We start from the raw sequence: 14133 nt of genomic DNA, 5'->3' as shown, positions 1-14133 counted from the left end.
TTTAGTCAGTCACATGTGCACGCTTGCATGCACACAGATAGTTTTCAGTCATTTGTTTGAATATAAAATGTTTAGAAGTATATCTGCTTTCATAAGACAGACAATGGTAAAGCTGATCAAACTGTCGGAGGAGTTTTAGTTCAAGTACTAACTGTTAAGACAGAAACGAAATAGTCATATATGAGTGGAGATGACTTCAAATTTGTACAAGAAGAGAGACATACTGAATTCTCTGCCACACTTCTTTTTGTTACCAGAAGCAAATAAAGCTTTTGGTGACAGTTTTTGGGTGATGAACAAACAAGTATTTGTTGGACAAAGAGACTCTTCTCTCTGGTGTTCTAGGATTTGGAAGGAACAGACTAAAATAAGCTTGGACATTCTCTTAAAGCATTAAAATCTAGCTTGAAATTCTCTGATTTTTTACTTTTAATTTTTTTTTAAATCTATTATTTATTTATTAATTATTATTATTTTAAGTTCAGCTTGAAATTCATTCGAAATTGAACAAGATAACCATCCTATCTTTATCAAAAAAAGAAAAAAGAAAGAAAGATAACCATCCTATCTTGCACATGAAATCCAGATCTGGATGAGACAAGTAATAATCTTGTGTGGTAACTATCGATTTCAGTAGTGGAGACCATGATAAAGTGTGCCCTTGACATATCGAAGAATTCGAAGAACAGCAACATAGTGGATAGAATGAAAGGCATCCATGAACTTACAAACTATACCCACGTTATGTGAAATATCTAGATGAGTAATAGTGAGATGGATCAAATTACCAACCAACTGATGATAGCGAGTAGCATCAGATATAAATTCACCATCTAAGGGTGTGAGCTTCGCATTGTATTCCAAAGGAGTGAAAATAGTCTTGTTGTCAGTGATATTAGCTTTGGAAAGAAGATCAGAAGCATATTTAGCTTAGGAAAGATAGTATCCATTAGAGAATGAGGTAAACTCAGGCCCAAGAAAATAGCTGAGAGTGCCTAGATCTTTCATCTCAAAATGCTAACTAAGGAAGTATTGAAGAGAGCAGATACCTGCAGAATCATCTTCAGTAATAATAATATCATCAACATAAAAAAAATAAGAGTGATACGAGCAGAGGATCTTCGAACAAAGAGAGTAGTGTCATAAGGACTCGAAGTGAAACCTTGCTAAGCAACAATAGAGCTAAACTTTTTAAACCAAGTTCGAGGAGCTTGCTTGAGGCCATAAAAAGCACGACAAAGGAGACAAACTTGACTGCCTGAGTGTGGATAGCCAGGTGGTAGTTGCATGTACACTTCTTCATGGAGGTCTCCATTAAGGAAAGTATTCTTCACATCCATTTGATAAAGAGGCCAACGGCGAATAACAGCCACAAAAATGAGACATTTGACAGATGTAAGGCAAGCAACAAAAGCAAATGTTTCCTCATAGTCAATGCCATACTTCTAAGTAAAGCCTTTGGCAACTAGGTAAGCCTTGTACCGTTCAACAGACCCATTAGCCTTAGTCTTGATCTTGTAAACCCATCTACAACCTACTACAGACTAACCAGGTGGCAAATCAACTATATCCCAAGTGTGATTCTTATAAAGGGCATCTAGTTCTTCGTTCATAGCTTGCTGCCAAAGAGGGTTAGTATGGGCCTCACGATTGGTGTGAGGTTCATAGAGGGTGGCAAGAGCAAAAGAGCAGTGATTATCAGTGAGATAAGGGAGAGGAATGCTTACCCGAGTGAAATGATGAAGTTTAGGACCAACAGGAGACTCAGGAGAGGGTGGTGCCACAGGATCCAAGACAGGCAGGTCATATGCTGAGGACAGAATCAGAGATAAGTCGCCTAAAGAGGTAATCGATGTCGAAAAATCCTCCACAAGTTCAAGATAGAGAGGGAGGAAAAGAACAGTAAAAATGGGAGACTCTGAGGAAGAGGACATAAGAAATTGCTGAAGACTCGTGAAAGGAAGATGTTCTCAAAACTCAATATGACAAGAGACACGAAGGCAATGAGAAATGGGATCATAACAGCAAACCCCTTTTGAGATACACCATAACCAAGGAAATAATAGAGATGAGCACAAGGTTGGAGCTTTGTTCGGAGCTTTGTTCATTCATGAGGAGGAAGAGAGACAAAGCAAGCACAACCAAAAATCCGAAGAGATGATAGTTAGGAGTTTGACTATAGAGAAGCTTGAATGGTGATTTGTTGTGTGTAGTTGGTGAAGGAATATGATTAATGGTGTATACAGCAGTGAGTGCAGCCTCACCCCAAAAGAGCTCAGGAAGAGAGGTAGAAATGAGAAGGGTGCGAAAAACATCAAGAATGTGACGATATTTTCATTCTGCATGACTATTTTATTGAGAGGTGTAAGGACAAGACCGCTGAGGAAGGGTACCATGACTGTCTAAAAAGGATAGGAAATATTTATCATTATATTCTTGAGCATTATTTGATCGAAAGACTTTAATGGTGCGATTAAACTATGTTTCAATCATTTTATAAAATGTTTGATAAATAGATACAAGTTTAGACCTATGGTGAAGCAGATAAATCCAAGTATATCAAGAAAAATCATCTACAAATATGACAAAATATCTAGATCCTCTCTTTGTGGGAACAGGTGCAAGACCCCAAATACCAGAATGTATAAGATCAAAATGTGCAGAAGAAAATGAGTCACTATTATTAAAGGGCAATTTTGTTTGTTTGCCAAAATGACAGGAATTACAACCAAAATTTTGAAACTGAACTGAATGTAAATGACCTTGATAAGCTAACAACTGAAGACAAGATAAGGATGAATGACCAAGACGAGCATGCCATAGATTAGGTGAGGGGGTGGCAGTGGTAGCAGCTGTAGAAACAACTTGTGAAGGAATCTTCAAGTCATAAATCTCAAACATGCAACCAACCTTACGACCTGTCCCAAGCACTTGACCTGTCCAGGGATCCTGCAGATCCACACTATGATTAGTAAATAGAAGATTTATGCCTAATTAACAAAGTTGACCAACAAATAGCAAATTAAGGGATAACTTTAGAATATGAAAAGTGTCACTGAGGGATAAATAAGGAGAAGAGATTGTTCATTTATGACTAACAGGCATAGGAGTTCCATCAGTAGTGTAAATAGTGATTGGATGTTCTAAGGGTGTCTTATCAAAAAATTAGGATTCACCAGGAGTCATATGGTTACAACTTGTAGTATCAAAAAACAAAGGTTGTTTACCGAAGGTGACAGAAAGGGCAGTGGAAGTGCGGGATAAAAACTGTTGAACTACTGCCTCAATATTAGCCATAGTAAGTGAGGAAGCCAAAGATGAACCTATAGGAACCGATGGATCTGAAGGACATACAGCAGCTGCTCGAGGAAGAGAGTTTTATTCTGCTCTTGCATAAATTTCTGTAGTTTGTGACAAACTGAGATGTCATGGCCTATGGCACGACAAAACTTACAGCGAGTAACTTTAGAAGACTGAGAGGTGGGTTGCCCAGAGTTTATTTGTGCAGAAGCAGTGAATCTAGCAATGGGAGGCTGTGGAGATAGTGTAAGCAATACATGATCAGATGATGACATGTGATGAGTAGGCCTACGGTTCTCCTCAAAAATGAGCTCCTTAACTGCAGCATCAAGAGGAGTAGTAGACAAGCTAAGTAGAGAAGCCCTAGTAGGCTTAAAATCCTCACGTAATCCTGATATTTGATAAGAGCTCAATGTCCTTAGAACACACTAGTGGAGGATCTGCAGCAAAGAGTTGTTCCCACATAGTAGAAGTCTGAGAATAAAAATCAGAAATAGATTGACTAGTCTCTTGGTGCATTTGATAAGCTTTGATTCAATGTGGAACTCTAGGCTTGAATCATTAGTACAATTATAGCGATAAGCTAGAAATTTCCAAGCAGCCTTAGCAGTCTCAAGATGAGGAAGAAGATTATAAATGGAGGGAATAGATGTATTGATAAACCAAGACAAGATCTTACTTTGAATACTCTCCCATTCCTCTAGGCGTTCTTCATAATCATCCGTTGTAACAGCAGTCTTGGAGGCATCTTTAGCAACTATGGCTTTGGACTTAGGGTTTGGTACTGACTTAGGAATTGAACCAGTCACATATCTTCACAGTTTATGACCCTTGAGAAAGACAGTCATATTCTGAGACCATGCATGATAGTTAGTAAGACCATCCAACATAATGGTAATAGGACGAATGATATCTCATTCGTTTTGTTGAGCCATAATGAAGAAAACGATCAAAAGGTGGGATTTAGAGACCTCAAATGAAGCAACGGAGCTCAAAATCAGAATATATGCGAAAAACTGAGCAAGACAGGCCATGTTGAAAAATTTTGACTTTATTCAAAGTCAACGGTCATCGGCTCAGTCAACAGTCAACGGTCAACGGCTTAGGATGCTAACTTGTGCTGATGTGGGATGCTGATGTGGCAGTGTGACGTCACTTTAGGGCTAAGGTAGAAGACGCGACACAGGGCAGGTGCATGGGGCGCATGACAACAATGTTCCCGGCGTGTGTGGCACATGTGAAAGACTGACGACGTGTGGAGGCACGTGGAGCACATGCTCATGAGGCAAAAACTTCAGTCGGCACGTGTGGGCACACGTAAGGTGGTTTCTGGCTGTTCTTGGTTGGGTTTTTCTCGGGATTGTCAGATTTGTCAATCTATGCCTTAACTTTTGCGGTTTGATCAACAAAACTGACAAAATCCAGGTGTTCTAGGGGCTGTAGGCGTGACGGCGGTGACTCGCTTTTGACAATGACTACTGGATGAAGGCGAGGGCAGCAGAAGAACGTCGGAGATGTCCACAAGAAGTAGAAAATTAGAGGAAAAGTTTTGATACCATGTTAAAAATATAAGTGAGAGAAAAAGGCTGAATAGTCTGTATATTGATATATAAATAATAATATACAATAGAGAGCTTTATATAAGCAAGATATGTATGCAGTACAAGTAATATGAGTAAACTATAAGTACAATATACTAGACTAAGCTCAATGGGCTAATCTAGTTTAAGCTATACACTAACAAATTGCATATTCATTAGGCTCTTAATACATATGTCAAATATTGTATCAATTAGATATTATTTACTATATAATTTATAAACTTATATTTCATGCATAATTTTAAATTACAAAAACTTGCAATTTAAAATTTTTATTGATAACATAGTTATTGATTTTTAATTTTCTTAAAATTTTGCAAATATGGTTTGTCAAAATTCATTTTCTATAAAAAGATATTGAGTAAGGTTATAACTTAAGACTACAATAAATTTTGTAGCTAAACTTTGTCTTTATAAAATTACACTTTTCCACCTCTTAACAATATCGTTAATTCTTTTAAGAGTAATATCATAGTCACAAACTTTCTATAACATTTTTACAAATTATTGAGATAGCAAATTCTAATTGGTTCGTATCTAAGCCTGCTACTTATATCTCTTTTTTACTTACCAATAACCACTCACTATATTAGCAATTTATAAAAAAGTTTGTAATTCTAACATTTTCCTCTTTTTAAAGACCATTAAAAAAAAAAAAAAACCTATAGATCTAAAATCTAAAATAAAATATACTAGCCCAAAAAAATTAGTCCAATAAACCAATTTTACCCCCAAAAAACAACCTAATCCTTTAAAAATTTTAAGCAAAATAATTTGACTTTACTCAGCAGCAGACACACATATCAAAGACACAAAAATAAATAAATAAATAAATAATAGCAGCCAACAACAAAGACACTCCCCTTTAAGTTCTAACTCCATCCCTGCATTGCCTTAAGTCTAAATATTGCTTGTAAACTGATCTCTCAGCTACTCCAAGACAGATTTGATGTCTTTCTCTGAGGTTTCAACATAAAGTCCAACACAACTTTAGTGATCATGGTGCATGTTTGGAACAATAGACCTCTCAAAGATGAACAATATTGGGAGAGGTAGGAAGCCCAAGGAATTCTCTTATATAAGTATTTTTCTCTATTTTGTGACCGGCTTCCTCTCTTAGTAGCTTGGATTGAATTTCTATTTAAATAGATGTAGGGTTTTGGGGTTAAAACTTAAATGCCTATGAAAAGCCCGTGGAAAGCCAACTCGATGGGTTTCTAAAATAGGGTTGCTCGACCAAGAGTTTTGTGAGTTATGGCTAAAAGTTTACGTCCAAAATCCCAGTTTTTGTCGATCAATCAAATCTTCATTATTGACTAAGATCTTCAAATTAACATTTAAACAAAATTGGCCTTTGCCCTTTTCAGGCAAAATAAGTAGCATTCTACCCGCTTTTCCAAACTAATTAGAGAAATACTCATCTTTTGAAACTCGACTTTTTCAAAATCGAGTTAAGCCCTATAGTGACGTTTTTAAGGATTTATAGTGGCGTTTTGTAACTTGAGTTCCATGAACTTGAGTTATAGGTAAAAAGATTGCATAGAACTTGAGTTCATGGAGATCGAGTTACAAAACGTCACTCTATGGCTCCAGAATTTTTTTTTTTTTTAAAACTCGATTTTGAGTAAGTCGAGTTTCAAAAGAATAGTATTTCCCTAATTAATTTGGGAAAGGAGGTAGAATGCTACTTATTTTGCCCGAAAAGGGCAAAGACCAATTTTGCCCATTAACATTCTGAACATAATACAACCATACTATATATATATTACAATGGAATGTTGACAGGCAACTACAAATAAATTTATCATAGAATTAGTCATTACTAAAAATCCCAAGAAACTCAAAACTCCAAATACGACACATAGAGGTCTCTCTCACCACAACTAACACTCCACAAGAATAATTGATGTGCCTAAGACCAAAGTTGTTTTTTTGTCTCTCTCTATCTCTCTCTAAAACAACCAGAAAGCCACGTGTCTTTTTGTGTGTGAGGTTTGACATACCTTATAAAAAAAAAAGACGAAAGGTTGGTAAATGGCAAAATCAATGTCATAATAAATAAATAAAAAATGTCAGGCACGCAGGAGTGGGATTTCTAAGTCATGATTCTATGTAACAAATGACATATGAACTTGGTGCACCTCAAATTCAACTCACATATTATAGCATCCACGTCAAATACAAGCAACATAATTATATCAAAGCAGCAGGGCAGATGACACTGTTGAGTCTAGATTTTAGATTGGCAAATCGTGAACAAAAGTGGGTTATATTAGTCTTTGAAGTGTATTTTTTAGACAAGCATATCAAAGATTCAAGTTTCTTTAAGTTTGATAGTCTACTATAGCTAGTCAATCGATCAAACAGCCAAGATTTCAATCAATCAAGCTCATTTTGGATCAATCGCAATGTGTCAGGTGAAAATCGTGAGTTCAGTCCATTTAGCACATCAAGTGACTACGGTTTCATGCATCTAAGCCTAAAGTATATAAGAATAACCTAGAGCAAGTTAAAAAGACTTTTAGAGAGCAAAAAAAAGACTTTTAGAGAGCTACTGATCACTTAATCAGGATCTTTCCACTACATTTATTTTTATTTTTTTAAATATTGGTATTATTCACTTAACGAAGAGGCAAGAGCTGTTCATAAATGAATCTGTTTTCAGGGTCTAATTTCTGAGAAGTATTTGGTATAAAATGATACCATCTCAGCAGAATCAAAATTCAATAAGAGTGAGATATGTCAGCAAATAATAACTACACTATTAACAAATGAAAAACATGTGTTAATAGATAGTTATTTTTATACACATCTCTCATTTATTGAGTTTTAATACGGATGATCGTAGTATCATTTGATACAAAATATTTTTTCTTTATTTCTAAACAAACCAACAAACACCAATACACCATGAATGCGAGTGTCAAAATATTCTGTCATTTTTAGGTTTGGATTAGATCCAATGTCCAGTGACGCTGAACCCATTAGAATTGTATGACGTGTCTATTTTTAGACACATATCACAATCCCAATGAATCCAGTGCACCTAAAGCACTGGAACCAAACTGGCCCGATCATTTTCCTTTTAACATTTGTAAAAAGTCTAGTATTCTAAGTCGGTAACTAGGACAAGTTTGTTGCATTCTCATTTCTCAGCGGACTAAGTTACTAACTTTTATGCATACCAATTCTTTGCATGTCGAATTTTCTACTGGTGGGACCCACACTTTGTCTGGCTATAAATTAAAGCCATTCATTTGGGTCAAACTGTAGAGGATACATGCATACTTTAAAAGCGTTGTCTTGAGAAAAAAAAAGAAGAAAAAAAGATGTTGAGTCTCTCTTATATCTTTCTATTTCTTCTGGTAAACATATCAGTGGTTGAAGTATTGGGAGTTGATGAATTTAGCAGAGATGACTTCCCACCTAACTTTGTGTTTGGTTCTGGGACCTCTGCATATCAGGTCTGTTTATTAATTAATGGTTTTATACAGTCTCTTAAATTTTTTTTCTTAAACATAACTTTATTATTATTATTATTATTTGAAGTGTTTATTTGTTTGTTTTGTTATTTCATTACTAAAAGTTGTAAAGAATTGATGATTTCTAATAGATAATTAATATTCTTTCTATTTCTTCATATCCTTGAAAAAAATGTTTATATATATGAAAGGTTGAAGGTGCAGCAAATGAAGATGGGAGGGAGCCTAGCATATGGGATTCCTTTTCCCATTCTGGTAAGCTTCTTTATAATTAGTATAGTATTTTGAAGTTATATTCTAATCATTTTCCCCCCCAAAAAGTAAATTAATGTTCTATTATACAACTAACTTGGTTAATATGTAGTAACATTTTTATGAAATAGTTTATTCCCTGGTATTTGTTTATTAAATAACAATGTGATTATTTGCATCCAAATTGATTAGTATATCAAAAGTGCTATTAGCGCTCATAATAGTCCCATTTTTCAAGTGCTTGAAAATCAAAATCTCATCTATTCCATATAAAGCGAATGACAATATATCACTTGGATTGATAAAATTAGAATTGAAATGAGATATAATTAAGCTAAGTCTATTTAGAACCTTTTCTCCATTAAAAAAAAAAAAAAAGAGTCTATTTAGACCCTATTAGAGAAGAATAAAATAATTTACAAAAGTAGAAGCAAGAGAGACAGAGAGAATACTGGAGTACATGGTTTCAGCCGGGGCCGTGGATTAGCCCTACATAGACTTACAATATATTGGGCCTTTTGGGCCATTAGATTAATATAAACCCAATATCTTTAGCAAACCTTTTGGTTGATTTTTACGTGGGAATTAATCAACTTTGCACATTAACCAATTATAAATTTAAATTTATTTTCAGTTAAGTAACCAAAATATACAAGTCACCAATAATAATTAAAGTGTAGTGAAGTAAATAACTCAGTCAACTGGTGATGAAGTGGAAAACCTATAAAAGCAATATTCATAGGAAAAACCCCAGGGGTTAACAAAAACTTTTAAATTTTCAGGGAAAATGCATGGAGACAATGGGGACATAGCATGTGATCAATATCACAAATACAAGGTATGTACAATAATTCTTTTCCAAGGACTATTTGACGTGGACTAGGTTATTTTATCCCCTGATTGGTTTGTGTCTAACAAGGTGTGTGTGAAAGTATTTATCCATTAATATATTACCAATTGCACAAGTAGTATTTTTAACTTTTTAAATTTGAGTTAGAGTGGAAACATGATCTAAACTTAGCACCACTTTTTATAATACCATGATAAATGATGAATTGCCCCCAAAAATTAAGATGTTAGAAAATTGAAAACCATAATTATAACAAAATAAAAGTGTTCTGCATGACAATTGTTCATTCCTTGATTGGCTGTGCTCTGCCTGATAGATACTAATTATACGACCCATGACAAAACAAACTAATTATATGGTCATTTGATTTTAACCATCCAGTAATATGACTATAGGAGTGTGGTCTGTGTATGATAAGGTTGATCACACACTTGCAGGATGATGTCCAGCTCATGGTGGACACAGGTTTAGAGGCCTATAGATTTTCTATCTCATGGTCAAGACTTATTCCAAGTATGATCACAAATCTCTTTCATTAACTGAACAAGAAGTGATTTAGTACTTTTTCTTATACTTAAGCTGCTTATTTTCTAATGTCTCAGATGGAAGAGGACCTGTCAATCCAAAGGGTCTACAATATTACAACAATCTTATCAACGAACTATCCAGCAATGGTTACTGTCCATTCCAATCATATGTGACAATAGTACAATTTTCTCAATTTGATAGAGTCCTTCTATATGCTAATTTGTCCATGCCTTTTTTTCTGTTGATGTCTTTTGTTTCTTGATCAAGCAGGAATCCAACCTCATGTTACATTACATCACAGTGAGTTCCCACAGGCACTGGAAGACAAATATGGAGGATGGCTTAGTCGAGAAATGGTGTATGGTTCTCATCCTTCATATCTATTGCAGACAACTATTATGCTGGAGTGTATATATCCACATTCTGTGTGGTAAGAAGAAATCCTGGCAAGGAATGTGATTTAATAATCTAGATGTGGATGCAGGAAAGACTTCACGGCATATGCAGATGTCTGCTTCAGGAATTTTGGTGACAGGGTGTTACATTGGACTACTATGAACGAGGCCAATGTGTTCGTAATGGCGGGTTATGAATCGGGATTTCTGCCACCTGAACATTGTTCTCCTCCATTTGGCATTAATTGCACCAGAGGCAACTCCTCAACTGAGCCATACTTGGCAACTCATCATATCTTGTTAGCACATGCATCAGCTGCTAGATTATACAAGGAAAAGTACCAGGTACTCTCGAAGCTATTCATTTCAAGTGGCTTGGTCAATTTAATGAATTAATCAATGTTATGCCTTAACTATATGATGTTCAAAAATGAAGATCATGCTTGGGCTTTTCAGCCTGAAGAAAGAAGCACCCTCTTTTCAGTACCTTTGTGCCATTGTTCTAAACTTTTAGAATAACACATACCAAGGGGAAAAAAAAGATAATGAATAATTGGGAACATATATATGAACAAATTGAGTGCGGGCAATGCAGGACCAGCAGCATGGATTTATAGGAATCAATCTCTTAGCTTTCTGGCTTCTTCCTCTAACAAACAAAACTGAAGATGTTATTGCCGCTCGAAGAGCCATGGACTTCCAGATCGGTTGGTAAGTTACACATTCACGAACAAATTGACCTTACATGCTGTCATCTCATTGTGGCGTCTATGAAGTGTAATGTGAATATGGTATAGCCCTAATGCAAGTAGTCATTACAAAGTTTGAGATTCTTCTGATTTAGTTTTTTTTTAATTGTTTTTTATTATGAAAACATCTGATTTTTTAATTTTTGCATTATAAGATATATAAGCAAGGTTCGGAATTCTTTATTTTTTAGGCTATCATGATCTGCTTGGCATTGCAGGTATGCAGGTCCCTTGGTTTATGGAGACTATCCCGATGTAATGAAAAAATATTTAGGCTCAAGACTTCCAGCCTTCACCAATTTTGAATCAAATCTGGTTAAGGGTTCATTTGACTTTCTAGGATTAAATTACTATAACATGTTGTACATCAAGGATGACTCCAGCAAACTAAACATGGAGGTCAGAGACTTTGATGCAGACATGGCAATAGAGTTGACAGGTATATTCTATTATATATAGACTCATCACAATGGGGACTAATTTCACCAGTGATTAGATTACCTTCTAGCCTTTCTGAGCTTACCAATTCAACTCTGTCTGTCTGTTGTTGAATTTTACAATTTGGGCTTCATTCTATTATTTTATACATGATGGTCCTCAATAAATTCACCATTGTGTAACCGAGTCTTTAGAGATGAAACTGAAGTAGCATACTACTTGTCCTATTGTGCAGCTATTCAAAATGATATATCAGTAAATAAGGTGAGAACATGAACATAAAATGCAGAGATGGTTTACTTGTAAAGCTCATATCGGTGTAATACTAATTAGCCTATTTGACTCAGTTTTCTATTGAGCCTTGGGGTTTGCAAGAACTGCTGGAGTATTTCAAGCAAGCTTATGGAAATCCTCCTATTTACATTCATGAGAATGGTCTCTCTCTCTCTCTCTCTCTCTCTCTCACACACACACACACAGACACACACACGCGTGCACTCATGCACAAAGAGTTTGTTTGTATGTGTGCTTCTNGCATTTAGTTGCAAATGAGAAGAAATTTCTTTTTTATACTTCAATTTTAATATTTGTAAAAGCTTTCTCTAGTTTGGTATATGGACTTGATATAGATGGACATAGAAATATACAGACTACCATCACTATTTGGCATTTTATAGTATTATCTGAAACAACAATCAATTGGCAGCCTGCATAGAGGTCAATATCCATGAACTAAATGTTTGATAGAATGTCAACTATTTTACTCTCGCTTTCAAATGTTTGCACCTTTCAAAGTAAAAGTAATCAAACAATGAACAAATGAGTTACTTAAAAAAATAAACCCTAATTGAATCTTTCATATTTTCTTCCATTTCCTCTCAAATACCATTTGTTCTAACTTATGATTGTTGTTCATGTTTGGGGGTAGTAGGTATATAAGTTCAAAATCCAATTTTATTCTCATTTTACGTGATCCTCTAATTGAGAAACTTAATCTTTTTTTTTTTTTTTTTTTGTTAGGGAGAAACTTAATCTTGGTTGTAATGTTTTTGCAGGATACAGAGCACTACACAATTCATCATTGGAAGATGAGCCAAGGGTGAACTACTTGCATGGACATATTGGGGCTTTGCTTAATGCACTGAGGTATGCCCATTTTCTATTGATTTCTGTTTAAATATTTAAAATAATCTAAAATTATTTTAAATATTGCCTTCACTATAACTGAGTGTCTGCAACTCTTGAGACCCTGATCCTATCTCAGTGGTCACATCGCAAATTAGGGAGATCACAAAGTGGCTCAAAATACTAAAAGAGCCGAAACTTAATACATCAGAAGAGTTCTCTAACTGTCTCTTGTCCAATACCAATAACACAGCAAGATATTTTTACATTCCTCTTCACAACACGTGGCAAGGAGAGAAAGTTCATAAACTGTTGTCTAATTTGCCAACACTAAATTTAACAAACTTATCACCTAAAGTCTCAAGTTGTGGGGTGTAATTAGTTGTCACTCCAATTTAAGAAACATAATAATCACAATTAATTCCATTTCATACGCTTGTAAAACTAGATTGATGGATGATCTGATATGTATATTCCCTTATGTTTTCCTCAAAACTAAGTTAGCTGTCATCAGCTAATTTATACATTGGAGAGCATTATTATAAGTTTCTAAATGTTTCTTTGCATTGATATATGGTTTTTACTTTTTTGACATAATTCCCCCTTCTCTCTCTTTCTTGAATCTAATTTTGGAAGGAATGGATCAAATACGAGAGGCTATTTTCAATGGTCCTTCTTGGATTTATTTGAGTTATTGGGCGGCTATGAATCAAGCTATGGCCTTTACTATATAGACATGGATGACCCGGATTTAAAAAGGCAACCAAAGCTTTCTGCTCATTGGTACTCCCATTTCTTGAAGACTAAAGGTGTCAGCTCAGATGGATTTATCAAACTTGAGAAGAATTTGACTGCATTTTCCCATGCTTACTTCTCTTGGTAGATTCTTCAATTCCTTGTTGCGTAATGGTGTACTAGTATACCTTGGTTCTGCACAGCGCTGCTGTTTATTGTTTTCTAGAAGTATATTATTTACCAATATACTACTTCGGAGCTTAGTTTTTTCTAAAACTGTAATAAATATCCTGTAACCTTCTTCAGTTTCACTTTCAAATATCATAATTCAGGTTTTTCCAACCTCATTCAGTCAGTCACATGTGCACGCACGCATGCACACAGAAAGTTTTCAGTCATTTGTTTGAAGATAAAATGTTTAGAAGTATATCTGCTTTCATAAGACAGACAATGGCAAAGCTATTCAAACTGTAGGAGGAGTTTTAGTTCAACTTTAACTGTTAGACAGAAATTAAATAGTCATGTATGAATTGAGATGACTTCAAATTTGTACAAGAAGAGAGACATACTGAACTAGTGAACTCTGTTACACTCGTTTCTGTTACCAGATGCAAACAAAGCTTTTGGGGACAGTTTTTGGGTGATGGAACAAACAAGTAATAATTTGTTGGACAAAGA

General features: G+C 35.1%; 1 protein-coding gene across 1 annotated transcript; it reads left to right on the top strand.

Annotated features, from left to right (window-relative positions):
* Positions 1–8176: 8176 nt before the first annotated feature.
* On the top strand, positions 8177–13802 carry LOC111994641 (beta-glucosidase 11). The gene is made up of 13 exons (XM_024026535.2): positions 8177–8365; positions 8575–8638; positions 9418–9473; positions 9923–9998; positions 10088–10159; positions 10284–10371; positions 10498–10753; positions 11004–11119; positions 11376–11596; positions 11831–11859; positions 11943–12030; positions 12651–12741; positions 13357–13802. The coding sequence occupies exons 1-13, from the start codon at positions 8231–8233 to the stop codon at positions 13601–13603; spliced, it is 1539 nt and encodes a 512-aa protein (XP_023882303.2). The 5' UTR covers positions 8177–8230; the 3' UTR covers positions 13604–13802.
* Positions 13803–14133: the final 331 nt, after the last annotated feature.

Source organism: Quercus suber, unplaced genomic scaffold (genome assembly GCF_002906115.3).
Source record: "Quercus suber isolate HL8 unplaced genomic scaffold, Cork oak 2.0 scaffold_392, whole genome shotgun sequence".
NCBI classification, from domain to species: Eukaryota; Viridiplantae; Streptophyta; class Magnoliopsida; order Fagales; family Fagaceae; genus Quercus; species Quercus suber.
This window is presented reverse-complemented; position numbering and strand designations above follow the sequence as displayed.

What these genes read in the sequence shown, in the direction of transcription:
- LOC111994641 (XM_024026535.2), top strand. Translation starts at nt 8,231, where the DNA reads ATGTTGAGTCTCTCTTATATCTTTCTATTTCTTCTGGTAAACATATCA. An exon ending in ATCAATATCACAAATACAAG is followed by an intron (nt 9,474 to 9,922) that starts GTATGTACAATA and finishes ACACACTTGCAG; the next exon opens with GATGATGTCCAGCTCATGGT. An exon ending in TGGCTTAGTCGAGAAATGGT is followed by an intron (nt 10,372 to 10,497) that starts GTATGGTTCTCA and finishes ATGTGGATGCAG; the next exon opens with GAAAGACTTCACGGCATATG.